General features: G+C 39.7%; 1 protein-coding gene across 1 annotated transcript in view; it reads right to left on the bottom strand.

The window, feature by feature from the left end:
• bora (aurora kinase A activator-like protein bora) overlaps nt 1–20,071 on the bottom strand; it is a 321,188-nt gene that overhangs the window by 142,001 nt on the left and 159,116 nt on the right. The window contains exon 4 of the mRNA XM_067153480.2: nt 11,068–11,153. Coding sequence (XP_067009581.1) covers nt 11,068–11,153 — 86 coding nt within the window. The remainder of the gene's footprint in view (nt 1–11,067; nt 11,154–20,071) is intronic.

A 20,071-nucleotide genomic window follows, 5' to 3' on the forward strand; every position in this document is an offset into this window, starting at 1 on the left:
CCAATGACTTAAAAACTATTCGTACATTTTACAATCTTAAACTTATTTTGTAAACATTTGAGAGCAAACTTATTCTACCATAATTTTAAATGAATGTATTTTTATTAACTCATCCACTGTTAAGTTCTAGTTAGTAAAGCATGCTACCAATGACTCTGCCTTCTATGATATTAGTAAAATAAGTCGTGTGCTGTCTGGGGATCACCACTACTTGCAGGTGTGTCGGAGAGGTGCGACCTGTACATTAATAGTCCTCCGTCACCCAGAAGTTCTGGTAGCACATCTTGAATTCCCTCGGGATGAATCTACTATCGGTGTTCTATCTCCTAATCCACTGTGACATGGTCCTACAGGGTTTATCTTGTTCTTGCCACTGTTTGATTACTCCTAGATCAAGTTCCTTCTTGATGGTCATAAGGACAGATTCCTTAGGCTCACTTTGGTATTTTCGTGGGAATTCCCCCTAGACAACGGTGCTCCTAGCTTCAGGTTCTATCGCCAGGTGCCTAGATAAGCTGTCAGCTCTTATGTTCGTTGGTCCTGGGACTTGACACACATCAAAATCAAATTCTGCAATTCACAGAGCTCATCACAGCAATTTAGATTTTGAGCCAGAGACCAAGTTCAACCATTTGAGAGCGGTATTATCGGTGTAGAGCTGGAACTTCCTTTCTTCCAAGTAGTCTCTGAATTTGCCCATGGCCCCCACCATGGCTAAGGCTTCCTTAAAAAAAAAAAGATGAACTCTTCTCAGAAGAACTCTTAAGGTTTCACTTTACTTTGTCCTGCCTGCTGGCTCCTCAGAAATGTGTGCGCGTGTGTTTTACATTCAGGAATCATTCAAGAAGAACACTTTCGCACTGCAAGATGTGTGGTTAAGGTTATTTTTAATTTGTATAACTTTTGTTTTCTCAACGATTCATTTGTTTCCTATATTCGTCCCTGTTTTTATCTCCTTGTAAGATGTGTATTGTTTAATGTAACGCCTTGTGTAACATAAATGCCTACATGCTTGCCTGTTTCCCATTTTGGCTGATGATGACGCAAACACAGCGTCGAAACTAGTTCCAAGTACAAATACATGTTATAAATAAAATATAACTTTTTGTATTGAAAAGGTGGACCGTTTTAAGTTTTTCCTATCATCCTTCTCAGTTCAATACGGACAAAAAATGAAATTCTTAGGTTTAAATGTAGCTTTGTTCAGTAGGAGGTAGCTTCCTGCTGGCATACTAGATGATGTCCCCTCCGCTGCCGTTCCTCTCTTGGAATAACACTGTTCCTAACTGTAAGGCGGAGTCGCTGGCGTCCATCTGCAGGCACATCTTCCGTTGAGGGTCAGGATGGGCTAGACCAGGAGCGTAGCATATCGCAGGCTTAATGCCTTTGAATGCTGCCTCTTCCTTTCTGGCCCATCGGAACGGCCAGTTGTTATGGAGTAGATTGGTGAGTGGTATTGCCTTGTCTTCAAAGTGTGGTACAAAGCTGCTATACCATACACACAAGCCAAGGAACTGACGTACTTGCCGCTTAGTCCGTGGGCGTTCAGCTTCTTCGATAGCTCGATTCTTCTCCCATTGCCTTTTTAAGCTTTCATATGTTAGGACATGGCCAAGATATTCTATGCGGGACTGGGCAAAGTGGGACTTCTCCAGCTGGCAACTAAGTCCATGAATCTTCAGTCGTTCCAGTACTTTCCTCAGATGTACTAGGTGTTCTTGAAAATTCTCGCTGTGAATTAAAATGTCGTTGAGATACACTTGGAAAAATTCTCCAACATATCCATCGGTCACATGAAGGTGGCAGGAGCATTCTTCAATCCCAAAGGCATTACTGCAAACTGGTACATTCCTCTCGGTGTCATGAAGGCAGTCCAGTGGTTTAGAACTTTACTTGACCTACACTTGCCAGTATCCAGAGTTGAGATCCAGTGTGCTGAAAACCCTAGACCCACTTCAGCGAGTCTTTCAGGTCAGGCATGGGTTATGCATCACTAACGGTCTTCTCGTTCAACCTGTGGAAGTCCACACATAGCAAGTAATCATTTTCATTATGAACCCGTATTGAAATTCAATATACAATGTTAAAATTACAAGTATTTATTTATACACCCACCTATTCAAGTCCACACATTCTTCTTCTTCTTCTTCTTCTTCTTCTTCTTCTTCTTCTTCTTCCTTTCTTCTTCTTCTTCTTCTTCTTCTTCCTCTTCTTCTTCAGTATGACAATAGGTGAAGCCCAACATGATGGCATATTTTGGTCTCTTCTAGTCACACATTACTTATAGGCTGTTATTACGAGGGCATTCTTCTTAGGTATATAATACTCTTGTAATACAGAAAAAGGTAGTCCGAACAATGTACAGGGCTGGTGCAATTGACCATTGTTGACCTCTCTTCATTAAGCTTAAAATACTGACAATTATAAATTTGTATATTTAAATATCTTTGACATATGAAGGGGTTAAAGGTATAGTGGTGTAAGTCACTTTATCATCGTTTTTAGGAAATGAGCATAATGCGAAAGGTATTGTAGTTAATTCAGTAGACAAGTTTTTGTGATGGTATTGTTTTAGAGGTACTACGTAGGTCCAAACTTAGGGATTAGGCTTGATTTGAAATTTTTTTTGCTCAAAAGTTGTACCTCATGCACTAACCAAAGTCACTTGCACCACTGTGCCTTACCAAAGCCTGTGACATACACCACTGTATGACCTAAAACCAAAGACTTACACCACTATGGACATCAACAAAATGATGTAAAGTTGACTTGCACTTCTCAAACACATTTTTATTGAACATTACACAAAGTATAAGAATAATACAAACAATTTAATTTTTTATCACGAATGGAGTCTTAATGTTTTTAACATGGCAATACGGATTCAGTCTATTTCATCAGGATATGTGGTTTCCACAATTTCCAGAGGTCCAACATCTACAAGCTCCTCACCTTCTTCAATAGTGGTTCGCAGGGAAACGAAGAATTCATGTTTCACTGGTGGAATGTATGGCAGAAGATCAAGCATATCTTTCTTTTTAGCCTCGGTAACAGGCCTTCCCCTTGGGTACAAAACATCTTGAGAAACGTTGGCCAGAGAATGTCGCCTACCGGGCTTTGCTGCCTTTAGATTTAGTTTAGAAAATGGGATATCCTCATTCACAGTTTCTTTGTAGAAGAGAGTGTAAGGTTGATCTTTCAAAATTCGTATCCATTGAATTTTCAACCAATTAACAGCAATGTTGTTCTCATTTTTCTTTCGTCGCGTGATACAACTTTCCAACTTTGCAACAGATTTGAAATCCTCTCGGCTCATTTTCGTCACCATGAATGGATTGTTCCTTCGGCACTTCATTATGATACTGTACCAGTCGTCTGCAGTATAAATGGACTTGTTCTTTGCGTACGATTCAATTGATCCAAATTCAGCGTCGTTGGGTAGAAAAGAGTGGCCACTTACCATAAATTTGTGATCGATAATTTCTGCATTGCTTTGAGGGCCCTGTATGTACTTCATGAGGTACAAGGAAAACTTAATATTACGGTTTTGGCCCGTGCATGCGTCACTGTACAACACTATGTGCCTAGCAGATGACGCTCTTGCTGCAAGATGTTTGACGATACAGGAACCAATCTCTTGAGACCCACGAGAAGCGATCGTTTCATCCCAGCAGAACATGAAGCCTAAACCTGTTCCAAGTGCATGGCAGCCAAGGTTATAACAATACATATTCCGCTTATAGTAAGCCACGGACGTCGTCAGAACAGGAAATGGCAAAGCCTTTTCGAGGTCGAATGTCAGACCATAGAAAGATTCGTCTTCCCGTGCTTTCACTTTGTCCCGATCTCTAGCCTCTCTCACCTTTTCGGCATTTCTGAGGTGTAATTCTTTTTCAGCCTTCAGCTTTGTAGATTCGTCTTCATCTTCACACACTTCAATCTTCTTGTCAAGCACATCGCATCTGGTGCACGTATCTTTAAGAGGCCGGTGGAAATGCAAGTTGAACTCATTGCTAAAGGTTCGACGGTAGATGGCTTCAGAAACAGGAATATCACCTTTTTCCGTGCACTTTTCTTTGTACAGTTCATACATTGTACGTACATTCATGTCAGGAGGAAGGTATTTCCTGTTAGGGTTCTCTGATCTACTGTAGTGCGATTGATACGATGGGAAAGATGCTATGTGGTCACGCACACCATTCATGGCAGCCTCCGGTGTTTTATTTTTGGGGGGATGGCGTCCTCGGCCATCACTTCCTGGTTGTTGACCCTCTCGTACTTTTTGTATTGCCCTTGTCATTCGCCCATCCGAAACTTGGAGTGTTTGTAAGAAAAAACGCTTGCACACAGTAACGCTATTGCCTCTGACTTGGAATCTGAAGCTGTTTGAAACAGACTTTGCATTTCTCGTTGAATTTCGTGGGCGTCTTACATTAGGTTTCTGTTGCACAATCAAACCACATAAAAATACGTTTTGTTCAGAAAAACTGCTTAGCTTCCAAAAGGTGTCGAAAATTTCTCGCCTCGCCACTTCAGGTACGTTCTCCACACACTTTTTTTTACATTTACAATCAAAGTTCTGATACAGCTTACCGGCCACTTCTTTTCCTCTAGAGGACACGTACGGGAGCCCTGAATTTCGTGCTCGCTTTCGCTTTTGAGCTTTACTTTCGTGTTTTTGTCTTTTCCTCGTTCTCGGGTGAGCGTTTTCTCGATTCTCAGAAGTTCCAGCAGTAGGAAATTCGCTGGAATGGTTGCGCTGGCGTCCGCCGTCTACCTCTTCATCTCCTTCTGATTCTGAAACAACAAACATCTTGTTACACTTACTACCGAAATAAAAAACTGCAGGGGAAGCTTCGATTCAGCATTCAAAATTACGTGAAAAACGATACTCAACACGACCATTTTCAATAATCACAGAAAATTCACTAAAAACATCACTCTTCATGCATTTTTCTCCATTTTTCCTTTCTTTTTTTCCGAACCGATTACAAAGGTGTATTATTCAGGGAATAGTAGACCAAAAGGACCTAAGGCATAATCTAATGTAAGTACTTGCTAAAAACGTTGCAACAAAATAGGTTAGTAGGTGAGTAACTGAGAGGTTAGAAGGTGAATAGTACTTACCATCATCTGTTTCTGATGTGTTTTCTCCTTGTTCACGCTCCCATTCATCACTGGACTCCAGCTCATCCAACGGATCACTTAAACTTATTTCAGAATCCATCGTTTCTTTGAGTATTCACGCATGCATTCAACACTCGATGAAAATCGCGGAACAATTACAACCACACTGGTGTAAGTCTGACTCACACCACTTCAGTTATCAGCAAAACAGATGATCCATTACCAGTCTAACTTGTGCTGCCATCTAACGACGAAATGAGTGAAGCTCTGACTTACTCCACTTTTTCTATGAACAGTTTTTTATTTCTACATTGCCTCTCTGTGCCTAAGTCAACTTCTACCGAAAATTGACTTACACCACTTTGACTTTAACCCCTTCATATGTTAAAAACAACATAAATTAATTCAGTACTAGGGAAAACATTCACCTTCATGATACTCGGGGCAAAGCAGACATCGACATCCCAATTCACAGGCTGTCAAAAACTGCTCACTCACATAAAATCAGTTGTTTAAGATTATTTAATAAATTACCAAATTCTGCACGGTCAACTCCTTTAAGTAATTTGAAAAGAAAAATGTATGATTGGTTAATAGAAAATCCATTTTATACGACAATACCTCTGAATTCTTAGAAATGCATAATGTTAGTTATTAAGTTTTAATAAAAGGTGTATGTTCATTTAGCCTTAGTAATATTAAGTACTAAATTATTATCGGTTGACGAAGCCTATTTCATTGTATATGGTCAATGGCAAATAACGATTCTTGATTCTTGGTGTACAGGGTTCGATGAGATCATGCCCTTCCATCTCTTGAATCTTCTGGATGATGAAGTTGCGCTTATCCAGGTTGATTGGATATGGACGTTGCTTGATGGGCGAGGAAGCGCTGCATTCAATGGTTTGTGTTACAATGGTACTCCGTCTTATTTTATAGGTGATGACTTCCGGAAAGTCCTTTAAGGTGTGTCTCAGCTCCTCTTCTTCACTCGGTCAAAGATGCGTTAACTGGATATCTCCCAGGTCTACGTCGACTTCCACATCCTTGCAAGTCCAGAGATTTCCATCGTGCTAGGCGACCCTCAGGTCTGTCTTTTCCCCCAAAGACTTCAAGAGCTCCATAGTCTAGGATCACCTTGTATTCCACCAGAAAGTCATTGACCTAATATGATGTCAGGTATCAGGTTCTGTATCACTGCAATGTCAATTGCAATAGGTAAGGTTAGTCTGTCCATGGATGGAATAGGTTACCCTGTCCGCTGCTCCCACTACACTTCCAAGGTGGTGACACTTCATAGGCAGTAGTAATCTGGCAACAGTCCCATTGACAAATTAATAGCTTGCTTGGCTGTCGAGTATGGCTGAAAAATTCTCGTTGCTAATCCTTAAGATGATAGCTGGGCGGGGTTGGCCTATTCTACTCACTATCTGACCAATCCCTCTCCTACTTGACCAGGGTTGCTCATCTGTCAGATCTTAAGGCACCTACCTGTTCTCGGTACCATCCCCCTTTAATCCAGAATGGGACGGACCTAGTTTCTCCGACGTCAGGGTTGGACACTTGTTCTTCAGGTGTCCCGCTCTTCCACACTGGTAGCACTTCTTAACTGCACTGGTCTCTTCCGTAGCTTTGCTCTTGTGTCCTCTTCCAGTTGGGCGATGATTCTGTGTAGACCATCAAAGGATCTCGGTTGTGATACTCTCACTAGGGGTCGAATCTTTTCGTGGAGTAGCTCTGTGATGTCTGGCAAAATCACGTTTTTGCTTCCTTCCAGGTGCAGACGCTTGAAGAGTTTGTACTTCTGTGGGACGAAGGTGCTAGCTCTCATGTCAGTGGGCTGTGCCTGAGTCAGTAGCTTCCTTTTCATGGAGCTCTTCACCCCTTCGGAATTAAACCTAGTGAGGAATTCACCCTTGAAGTCCGTCCGGTTTAAATTTAAAACCTTCAAGTTATTCCACCAAGTAGTGCCTTGTCCCTTTAATCGCAGTGTGATGAGTTGCACGAAGATGTCCTCTGGTAGGTTAGTCCTTCCTAACAGACAGACCGATCCCTCGCTGAAGCTAGTCGGGTTCCCTTCCAGTTGCCCGTGGAATTCTGGAAGGCACTCTATAATCAATCACCTTCGGGTCTAGGTGTCCTGTATTGCCGGTTGGGTTTGAGGGGGTTAGAGGTGTGGCGGTAAGTCCTGTCTGAGTTAATCTATTTTCTACTGCGTGAAGGATGCTTTCCGTTATATTCTGTACATCTCCCTTATTGGTCGAAATCCGGTTTTCTAACCTTCCTTCAACAGCAGAAATATGGCTCCCGAAATATCCCTCGACGGCAGAGATACGGCTTTCCAAATTTCCCCTTCAACCTGTTTTATGCCGGAAACCTGGATTTTCACCTCCTCCCTGAGGTTCAAGATATCCCCTTCCAGCCGGCTTACTCTATTACTGATCTGGTAAACTTCGTTTTCATGGAGCTCTTCACCCCTTCGGAATTAAACCTAGTGAGGAATTCCCCCTCGAAGTTCGTCCAGTTTAAATTTAGAACCTGATGTCCGATATCTGCTGTATTAATCGATTGGTGACATCATTATTGTGCAATGAAATTTTAGATTCTAGGCCCTGTTCAACTTTGTAAACCTGCATGTAGATTCGTGATATTTGTCTGGTTAAAACTGAGTTAGCTTGAGAAATTTTGTCATTTACTTTCGAAATTTGATTTGCAAACTGTCCTGTTAGGCCTGAATTGACGTCTGAAATTTTGTCATTTAAGCCGGAATTGACGTCGAAATTTCGTCATTTACTTTTGAATTTTGACAGCAAGTTTGTCATTCTATTCTGTGGAATTAACTCGTGAATCAACGTCTGAGATTTTATCATTGAGTGCCTGCATCATGGTCATTAAGTTAGAACACATTTTGGGAATATTTACCTCATCTTTCGATGTTTTGTTGGAATCTCTGTTGGCTTCGATGAAAAACTTTTCGGGATCTCCTTCTTCCACGAGATCTTCCCGTAACCGCGCCTGTAGCGATTCCTTCTTATGGTTCGTCGGGAGATTCCTCTTGGTAAGTTCGTCTGTCAGCTGTTTCACCGACATATTTTCTAGTATCACTTTCATTTTTATCATTTCACACTTACACTCGTCCTGTCATGGCCGCCAGTTGTTGTATCCACAATGATGCACACAAAATGCTGTCAACTTGTGTACATGGATTTATTTACAATTATTTACAAATTAAATGCACATAACCTAAATCACTGCCGTCACAACAAAACACTTCACTCCGTAAACATCCCCCAATAAGCCGCCATTATAACAATTGCTTATCACTACATACATAGCACTTAGAGATTGCAACTTTAAACACAGTTGAAACAATTGACTGCTGATGGCACAGCATGTCAGTTTAACACAACACAAGGTCACAAATATACTTCCTGTTAGGTCATAACTCCACTAAACAATAACTCGTCTACCATCAAGACCACCTCTTTATATGTGTGCCTGGCCAAGATTCTAGAGAGATACGTTACCAAAATACCTTCTCGTAAATTCTCGAGTGCCTAACAACAAGGTTACAATGTATAGAATATTCTACCATCACCTTGTCTGATCTAGAGTCATTCTGGATGTTACAGTGTGTTTCACAATTCTGTAGCGGATTACACATCACATACAGGTATTAATAAATTATATAATATTAATTTACAGGTATTTACATTAACTGAACTCATATAAATATTTATGTACAGCACACGTTTCATGACATAACTTCACAAACAACACGATCGCATCATATGTACATATGATGTAATAATAATTATTATTCTAATACTAAATGGATGTAAACACTTCATAGTCATACATTACAAGTAATAATAATAGCAATAATAATCATAACCATATAATAATAATAATAATAATAATAATAATAATAATAATAATAATAATAATAATAATAATAATAATAATAATAATAATAATAATAATAATATAATTTCAGCTCGATACTTGCATTATTTACCCATGGGTAAGAGAACATTGTTTTCAAGTTATATCACTTGATCACACTTGCGTCAAGCTGTTCTTCTATGTACTGTTATCATCAGCTGTTTCTTCTTCTGTATTTATCGCAGGATACTTTCGATAGTTCCTTTTTCAGTCCAACTGACTTTTAGCATTCACCTCCAGACCCACATCTCAAACGCTTCAAGCCATTTCCTATCCTGTTCTTGGATTATCCAAGATTCACATCCATATAAGAGTACACTCCACACAAATGACATCACAAAACTTTTCCTAATCTCAATATCTAGATGTATATTGGTCAGAAGATGTCTTTTGTTGCTGAATGCTTGTTTGGCAAGCACTATTCTTCTTCTTAACTCTTTGCTGCAATGGTTATCATTTGTGATTAGACTTCTGAGGTAAGGGAAACTGGTGACTTGTTCAACTACTTTGTTAGCAAGCTTATGTTGGTGTGATTTCTCTCAGGATGTTTACTTACAACTAATGTATTTTTGTCTTCCTCACGTTATTGTTTAAGTATAAATATACTACATTTGATGACAGTATATTCAGCATCTTGGATAATTCCTTTTCAAAGTACAACCACTGCTACATCACCTGCAAATAATAACAGTCGAATAATAATAATAATAATAATAATAATAATAATAATAATAATAATAATAATAATAATAATAATAATGTTCTTTGTTTACGTACAACTAACTTCTTTTACATTTTTGGAGATGCCGATGTGCTGGAATTTTGTCCCACAGGTTTTCTTGAACGTGCCATTTCTACCTACCAACAGGAAGCTGACCTATTTCAGCATCTTCAAATACCATCGGACTGAACCACGATTAAGTCTGCAAAGTTGGGGCCAATCATCTCAGCGACTTTTATTTTGATATGTTTAATAAGCACTGCAAAAACAGCAGAAAGTTATAATGCTTTACTTTACTATCACACATGTTATTTTGGTTTGTAAGCATAAACTGTAGGTATGTTCAGTTTATTTTGTTTTATAACATGCCCATTCATTATTAATTTGAAACAAAACGTTTTATGTGCTTCGACAATTCACGTCCGATACTACTTATTTGTATATCCTATCCCAGGCATTTTTTCGTTGACGTAAGGAAGTTTTGTTTACTTACACATCAACATGAATTTACCTTATCCTTCTTCCTTTATGCACTGAAAAATAGGGACAGAATCATATTTCAGGTCCCGGAGCGCCTAGCCCAAATTACGTTCAAATAGTTATAATACCAAACGCTCGTACAGACCCCACAGAGACACAGATTGTCAGGCCATTTCCACACTCACAAGAGCACGGGGCTGACGACCACAGATGTCCCAATCCCCTAAAGGAGGTAACATGAAAAGAACCTGCATTAACACCAGCTATTTGATATATCTCCAGTGTCTGAAACAAATGATCAAGGGTGTCTGAGGCCATTAAAAGAAACAAAATACTAACAATTTATCAACAAACACAAAACCAGTCTGGCAAGAATGTTGCATAAAATGGTGTGCCCTAATAACAACAGCCTTCAGCTGTTATCATAGAACAAATTCCCTGAACGAACACTAAACCAGTTTGGCAAGAATTTTATGTAACATGACTTGCCCCAGTAGCATCAGCTTTCAGCTGTTATTGTAGAACAGATGCCCTGAATAAACAACACAAAACCATTTTGGCAAGAATGGTGCAAAGCATGGTTGTAATCAAAGCAAATCTATTCATTCACAACAAGGTGTATTACCTACTATAAAAACATCATATTCCTTTGCTCACAAAAGTAACTTCTGAGGCTTACTAAAAGTTCAATAGATATTGATCTGTCACATTGTTTTCGATTGCTACAAGATATATTTGCACTCATACCTGTAACATCCTGTACACATGCCAGTAAATAAGAAAATTATGCTTACCATAAATGAATTGCAGTATTTTTCTATAGTAGAATCAACCGTCATGGGTACTCCTGATGGAAGAGAAAGTTCAGTCTGAGTCCATGCTGAAATGAACAATAATATGTTACCAGTGTGCTATTTATATATAACAAGATGTAAAATTATTCTTAAAAAAAAAATAAAAATATATATATATATATATATATATATATATAAAGTTGGCAAGAAAGTTGGATGTTGCATCATCTGAATGCTTATATTTGCAATGCAAATCTGCAAGCCTTGCCTCATCTTCTGGAGTGGTTGCTGCAAGGCAAATATTATCCAATTACAAATACATTCATTGTGCCTTAGGGAGATATCCCAGAAAACCTAAGTTGGTTTCTAGGCTGGATAAAAGAGGAGGCATTACTGAAGGCAAGGTGTAGGGTATTGAGCCAAAGAGTGTGAGCCATGAAGGCATTGTAATAGCAGTATCATGAACAATCCCTTTGGGATACCAGGCCACACTCCATTGTATACAGACTGTCCCACCACATTGGGGCTCCATGGTAGATCTACAGCTAATACGAAGCTGCTTCTTAGGACATCGTCTCTCTACGAAGGTTGGTGATCCAAAAGAGTAGGGATTTACCACAGTTGATTAATCTCATATTCACTGTTCTGTGCTGACACCAATATCATACATTAACCTCGAAAGAAAATAATTCTGGTTCCACCTTATTCAATATTAATTAGATTTTTAAAATCTTGAATTTATTATTAATACTATTAGCATTTACAAATTGCACATATTTTTGGCACGTTTTGTCCTTAACATAGGACTTATTCAACCAATATAAAATGACAAAATAATAGATACATGATTAAGAAAAATGTTTAAAATAACAGATATTACACACAAACAATTCCATACTACTGTAGGTGTTCATTACATTAAAAACATACACATTATCTATTATGCTCTTATGTTAAGGCTCAGCAGAAACTTCTGAACTCTTTGGTCCAAATTTAATATCTACAGATAAATGCCAACAGGGAACAACGTAAATATTATTATTCTGCTGCTTTTTACACACTCGTGGGGTCACAGGCACAACTCTGTTGTACATGTGGATTTGTCTCTGTTTTCTGGCCGGGTGTCTTTCCTGGTGCCAACCCCATGTGGAAGGATGTAATCACTATTGCATATTTCTGTGGTGGTTGGTAGTGAGGTGTGTTGTCTGAATATGAAAAGGAAAATGTTGGGACAGAGAAGAACACCCAGTCCCCAAGCCAGAAAAATTAATCAGACGCAATTAAAATCCCCGACTTGGCCGGGAATTGAACCTGGAACCTCTGAACCAAAGGCCTCAATGTTGACCATTCAGCCAAGGAGTCAGATAGAAAAATGCAAACATTATGTAGATAAAATTGATAGTACTTATAAAAGAAATTCCATATTGTCATCCTGATCTGTTTACTATCAACATCTTCATGTGTACACTGTTACAAAGCAGCATATGTAATGTCCGTTGTTTTAAACATTTTTTGAATCATGTATCAATTATTCTGTCATTATATATTGGCTGAAGAAGTCCTATATTAAGGACGAAACATGTCCCAAAAGAACGTGCAATTTGTAAATGTTAATAGTAGTAATATTAAGTTAAAGATTTTAAGAATTTGATTGGTATTGAATAAGGTGGAACCAAAATTATTTCCTTTTGAGGTTATTTTATGATTACTAGTGAAACAGTGGCTCAAAAGATTTCAGTAGAAATTTATCCATACCAGCAGTAAGAATCTTTAAGCCAGGGATTTCTCTGTCTCCCCACAGATTGCAGTCTTTCAAATTTCCCCTCGAAGATGAGATGGAGAAGTTCAAATCGTTCACCTCTCATGTGCCCGATATACCTAAGCTTTCGCTCCTTGATGGTTGCTAGAAGCTTGTTTTTCTTATGTAACAAGTTCAGTACTTCCTCATTGGTCTTCTTTTCTACTAGAGGTGTGTCGGTACTGGCGTACCGGTACGCGTCACCTATTCTCCGAATGGAGCAATGACAACCTGTTCCAGGATCCTCTTCTCTACCGGTCCACTGCTACTGTGACAGTGTTGCAATGCGACACGCAGTTTGCTGCTACCGGTCCACTGCTACTGTGTCAGTCTTGCGATGCGACTCGCAGTTTGCTGCTACCGGTCCACTGCTACTGTGACAGTCTTGCGCTGCGACTCGGAGTTTGCTGCTACCGGTCCACTGCTACTATGACAGTCTTCCGCTGCGACTCGCAGTTTGCTGCTGCCGGTCCACTGCTGTCTGCTACTGTGACCACACTGTGATGGTCTTGCGCTGCGACTCGCAGTTTGCTGTACCGGGAATAGAGGTCTGCATTGTCTCTGATTTTTACCGGCGAGTACCGCTCGCCTCTCTGGCTCTCGGGAGTATGCGGCCGAGCGTCCTGTGCAGCCGGTTGCGGGCTACCGATCATCAGCGACTGGCCGAGCACGCCAAACGCTCGGTCGGTCACCAGTAACCGGCGGGCTCAGTGCTAGCCAGCCAGCGAGCTGCGCTTCGCCAGACTCGAGATCATGGGCCACTACTTTACATTAATCCTCACCTATTTCTTTTACAAATGTCTTTCGTTTTTTACTATCAGTTCTATAACCTAAATATTACAATTGCATATCGTCGTTGCCGGGACGAAACCTCCTATGTATTAATATTTTTGGAGATATACGGACCCGCATCACATACGTTATGAAGAGCGAGAATGCCTTGACAACTGTCACACGATATTCCACCTTAGATGACACAACCTTACCGGGCAAAGTTCTAAGCTAAAATATTTCACATAGGAGGTTTCATCCCGGCAACGACGATATGTTACATTTGAAGTGTGTTAATATGTTGCAGACTATTGGATTTTCGTCTTTGAGGTGATAATGTATCTAATAATTGTAATGTTATGAACTGTAATGTCTTCATATAGTATTTTGTTCCGTTCGCTAGATAAACGGGGACACAGTAATAGTGGGCTATGTGTAGCCTATCTCCAGACTTGGCCACATATACACTGTACTAATATCAAATGCAGGATCAAGAAGAAATGCAGGATTGTTTTTAAACAAATACTCATCAATTTTCTTTTTACAAGCGTTAATTTACAAAGTGAATCATAACTATACAATTCGTTTTTCGTCATTGGTGCTGCCTGATGCACAGGATTCATTTGTGTTCTTGGAGCTACTACTACAGCTGGCGGTTTGCACTTCTTCCTGTGAAGTAAATGAAAGTAGAATCATACATTCATAGCGTTTGAGGAATGTTTCCTTTCTTGTGATTACGTGGTATGTTCAGAATACTTACGAAATTGTGATGGATTAATAAGAGATCATCCACCTTGTCTGATTCCAAGCACGATCTTTTGCTGGATAGCACGTGACAGGCCTGGTTAAAATTTCTCTCACTGGCAGCACTAGTGGCAGGAATGCAGAGAACTCTTCTGACTACTACCGACAGCCTTGGAAATAACTTTGCATGCGTTTTCCACCACTTCAAAATGTGGCATTCGGCACAGCTACAGTCAGATTTGGAGAGCGAAAGGTACCTGTTGATATCATTAGTAGTATTTGTGTGTCCATCTTCGTTGTCCTCATCCAAACTCCAGTCCACCTTGGACTTTTTTCATGGGAAGAACTTGGTCACTGTTTGCTTGAATGGGGCTCTAAAAATGAACAAAACATCCGTACTGCATTCATGTCACCTTCAAATATGTATAAAAGTTAGGATACTGGTTACTAGAAGCTATATTTCCAGTGAATTCCTATATATATTGCAAAAATTACATCAAAACGCATTGTGGAATATTTAGGTTGCGAAACCCTTCACATATATTGTACATTTTAGACGGCATAATTGCTGATCTAACGAAAGGTGGAAGATTAGACAAACAAACATTCATTTCGTTGTCATTAATGATTTCCCGGGCCGTACTTAAGGACATGATACCGTATAGGCTTTTGGGCTTATGCTTTATTTTCTTGACACAGCATAAGCCCAAAAGCCTATACAGAAACATCCGTTTACTATTTCTTTTCAGTGATTCGACCTTACCATTTACAGGCACATTTACGTGCACAATCATCGAACTTCAGCATACGCGACCTGCTTTTCTTCTGCTGTGACTTTCTTCAAATGACGTCGTGATGGCCATAGAACTGTGGCTTTGTAACGGATAGCCTCCAATTTGCACTTCTCTCTGTTGAAATATGCTGCTCTCGTTTTTATTTTCGTCATGCACTGAAAATGATAAACAGTATATACATAAATAAATTCCGTTAATTCAGCAGATTTATAAACGATCGTAACTTATAAAAATATTTCTTACATCGTTGTCACTCTCTTCTGGTTCACAATGATGTAACAGACGTGTGTACCAAGACAGCACATGTTCCAGCCTTGTTACACTTTCCAAATCCAAACTCGCTTCTTTAAAGGGGGTTAGAAAAGCGATAACTTCTCGTACGCACTGTTCATGGAAAGTTTCTAAGAGTTTCGATTGCCCGCTGGATTCTAATAGATCTCGAATTATCGTCAATTAAACTTATGATGGAATTGAGCATTAACAGTATACTGTTCCACCGCGTTACAGCTTCTTGCTTCATAGAGTGCAGCAGACGCCCCGAGTGACCCGATCTCTTCAAATAGCCTACTATAGCTCTTGCTGATAGCAGACACAACAGGATTTCAGGAGCTTCATCTTCTAAAAACGTCTCTTAACATGTATGACGAAGCGCAGTCATCAGGCAGTGATAAAAGCAAGGCAAACGGTCGTAAGATTCAAGTGCCTTCTTCATATTAGCTCCTTGGTCGGTGACAAAGTAACATTTTGTAAGATCATTCTTGTTAATTGCTAACTCAAGCAACCGCTCTTCGATTTCGTGCCGAATGTTCTCTCCTGTCTTAGGTATGTCTGCAAACTCAGTTGTTAGCAAAACAAGCGTTTCTAGCTGCCACTCATCATTAACATAATGCGATGTCAGAGTCAAAAAAATTTCTCTTCTTGTAGTTATCAGACCAGAGATCAGCGTCTAAAGCGCATAAGTTTCTTTATGGCACATATTAGCTTGGGCACCATTGTCGCCCGTATTTTTTTGGCCTTTTCTTTAATATGCCGTGATACCATGGTAGGGTGCGGAAGAACATCTTCTATTATTGACTTTGCCATAAGTGGTGCCAATATTGATGAGTTCCTGCGAATAATTCTTGAAGCCAATCTTACTACAAGTATTTAACAGTAGCAAATCTATTCCACTCATATCGACCAACTTATCAACACCAACTTTCTTTATGCTGCTTGGTACTGCACGTGTTCGGTGGAATTCTGATCCTCAGTTACTTTTGCAGCGCCAAATCATACCTGTTTTGCTTGGCTGGTAAGAAAGTACAGTATCACATGTGGCACACTGCACGAAGCCAGAAGAAGCCTGCGTGACAGGATCCACTAGAAGTGCAAACGATTTTCAAGCTTCACTCTTCGCCACCTCTTCCGACATATCTTTCTTCTTCAGGACTAACGAGCCGCTCCTAATTCTCTCCAGAATACTTCTCTTCATTTCTTGAATGCAGTGTTTACGACTTATACTTGGTTGATCCATAACGCTGTCTGAACTGCTCAAAGCCCAGTCACCAACTGGTTTTACACACGATGTCCAATGCATTCCGCACTGTAGAGCGCGCGGCGGTTTTACTGTCACCGACCGGGATTATGATTACGCTCGAGCGCCCGGCAGTGCTCAACAGTTCCACTGATCACCGAGAGGTGAAGGACGACCGGCCACATGGTGTATTAGACGGCCACAGCCTTATCGCAGCGTGGGCTTTTCCCAGCCGTCGAGCAGCGGCACGAAGTGGGCAATGCTCGAGTGGTTGTTTTCTTCCAAATGCAGAGCTCTAACCGGGAAGTGTTGTTACTGCTATTCGCAAACGGTCCAGTGACACAGCCGTCGGCGTCCCGTACCGTTAGGGAGGTTGTGACAAGAACAGGACGGAGTCATACCGGTATGGTGTTCAATATTTCATGCGAACGAAAAAAATCCACAGTAATCTATTTCAGCATTAAAACGTTTCTACAAATAATAATAATAATAATAATAATAATAATAATAATAATAATAATAATAATAATAATAATAATAAAGACAACAAAGCACCAGGAGAAGATGGAATAATCGCTGAAATGTTGAAAATTGGTGGTGACAAACTGGCCCAGAGTATTCAAAAAATCTTACAGGACATTTGGTTTTCTGAAGAAATTCCGGAGGATTGGAAATGTGCATTGATTCACCCACTTCACAAGAAAGGAGACAAATCAGATATTAACAACTACAGAGGAATTTCTCTCCTCTCACTCGTATATAAAATCATCTCTAAAGCTCTACTTAATAGATTAGAGAAACAAACAGACCACCTGATCGGAGATTATCAGGCTGGATTCCGAAAAGGGAGATCCTGCGCAGAACAAATCCTAAACCTAAAAACCATACTACAGAATCGCAAAACCAAACAAACAGTAATCACCTTTGTTGACTTCAAAAAAGCGTATGATTCCATAGATCGGCAGACCCTGTTCAACATACTAGAGGAATTTCAAGTCGACAGGAAAACGAGGGAATTGATTCAACAAACTCTGACCAACACAACATCAAAAGTTAAGTTCTTGGGAGAAATTTCTGAACCGTTCGAAATCAGAACTGGCGTCCGACAGGGAGATGGACTATCCCCACTACTATTCAATTTAGTTTTGGAAAAAGTGATTCGTGAATGGAGAAAAGAAACTAAAGGTATAAACATTGGCAGACTTCTTAAAGACAAAATTCACCTTGACTGCTTAGCTTTCGCAGATGACCTTGCGATCCTTTCGAACAACAGACAAGAAGCAATCCAATCCATAGAAAAGTTGAATGAAATAGCCGCAAAACCGGACTTCAAATTTCATTTGAAAAGACGCAGTTTATGGAAGGAACTAAATCAAGATTCGACAATCAACCATTAATCACCAACTGTGGAATAATTTCCCAAGTAGACAAATTCAAATATCTGGGTGAAATTATTCAGCCAGCAGGGTTAAATCAGGAAGCTAACAAAGAAAGAACTGCTAAACTGCAAATGGCTTACAAAATAACATGGAACAGATACAACAAAAGATGTATATCAAAAAATGCAAAATTACGACACTACAATACAGTCATCAAACCAGAGGCACTTTATGCATCTGAAACACTGATCATTGGCAGCAGGTCACAAATGAAAAGCATTGAGAAACAAGAGAGGAAAATTTTCAGAAAAATCCTAGGACCAAAGTTCGAAAATGGAATTTGGATGAAAAAGAAACCACACGAAATGTTTCAATTCACAGAAAAAATCACAGATACCATCAGAAAGAGACGACTAAAATTCTACGGACACCTACACAGAATGGATAACAACAGGCTGACAAAGAAAATTCTAAATCTAGCTCTAACCCTGAAAATCCGCAACAATTGGTTAGCAGAAATTCATGAAGATCTACAAGAAATGGGTATTGAGGACGAAACCATTCAAGATAAAATGAAATTTAGAAGCTTAGTAAACAAACATAAATTTGCAGAGAAACCAACAAGAAAAAATACAGGCTGGACAGAAACACGCAGAAAGGAACACAGTGAAAAAATAAAGAAATATTGGGAAGAAAAGAAGAAGAAACATTGTGCAAAATAAGTTCAAACGCGCTCCACAGCTGGGCACAACGAATCAAAAAAAAAATAATACATTATTGTGATTATTATTAATGACTGTTTTTCTTAACATAGTTAAAATATAGTTAAACGTCTCTTTTAATACTATAACTAATCATTTAATCTGGCGAATATGATCAATGAACATTTTAAATTCACAACACTGAATACTTTTTAAAACGTCAGATATTTCAAAATGATCATTGGCGATTTCTAAACAACATTATAGGTCATTTACATGTCAGAATCTTAGGGAAGAAATGCACACAAAATATTATCATTTTCCTAGTTGGGAAGTAACTGGGTAAAAGTAATCGGATTACTTGTAACGATTACATTAAAAAAATACTTGTAATCGTTACTTTTTCCAGAAAGTCTACTTGTAATTTACTTCTTGAAATAAAATTGTGCCGGGCGGAGTAGCTTTGTCGGTACAGCACTGGCCTTCTGACCCCAACTTGGCAGGTTCGATCCTGGCTCAGTCGGGTGATATTTGAAGGTGCTCAAATACTCCAGCCTCGTATCGGTACATTTAGAGGCACGTAAAGGAACTCATGCGGGACTAAATTTCGGCATCTCAGTGTCTCCAAAAATCGTAATAGTAGTTAGCGGGACGTAAAGCAAATAACATTATTATTAGCAGGTTTACTGGCAAGTTAAAGAACTCCTGTAGAACAAAATTCCGGCACCTCGGTGTCTCCAAAAACAGTAAATGTACTTATTGGGACATAAAACAAATAACATTATTATGTATGTATTTATTAATTGAAGATAAAAAATATTTTCGATTATTTCAACCTACCACTAGTGTGCTATTATCGAATCAGATAAGACAGGCGTGATCATGACATAAGCGAAGAACAGAGCAAATCGTGCGTTCCGCTGACTACGTAAACCTACTATGCTATGTTCCTCAGCTCCATCTGTGCTTGTACCGGTTGTCACTGGACCGGTAGCATGTCACCGCGAAGCCATGCTCCTCAGCTGGACCGGTCTGTCACTGGACCGGCAGCGTGTCACCGCGCTCTGCCATGCTCTTCAGCTCCATCTGTGGTTGGACCGGTTTGTCACTGGACCGGCAATGTGTCACTGGAGCAGTTGGAGCAGTGACAGATTATTTCTGGACCGTCATACCTCTACTTTCTACCCAGGATATTCAAGCATCCTTCTGTACAAGTACATGTCGAATGCTTCAGTCTGCCTTTCCAGCAAAGGACTGAGCATTTAGCTTTCAAAACCATACATACCAAAAATTAGCTGCAAGTT

Source organism: Anabrus simplex, chromosome 1 (assembly GCF_040414725.1).
Source record: "Anabrus simplex isolate iqAnaSimp1 chromosome 1, ASM4041472v1, whole genome shotgun sequence".
NCBI classification, from domain to species: domain Eukaryota; kingdom Metazoa; phylum Arthropoda; class Insecta; order Orthoptera; family Tettigoniidae; genus Anabrus; species Anabrus simplex.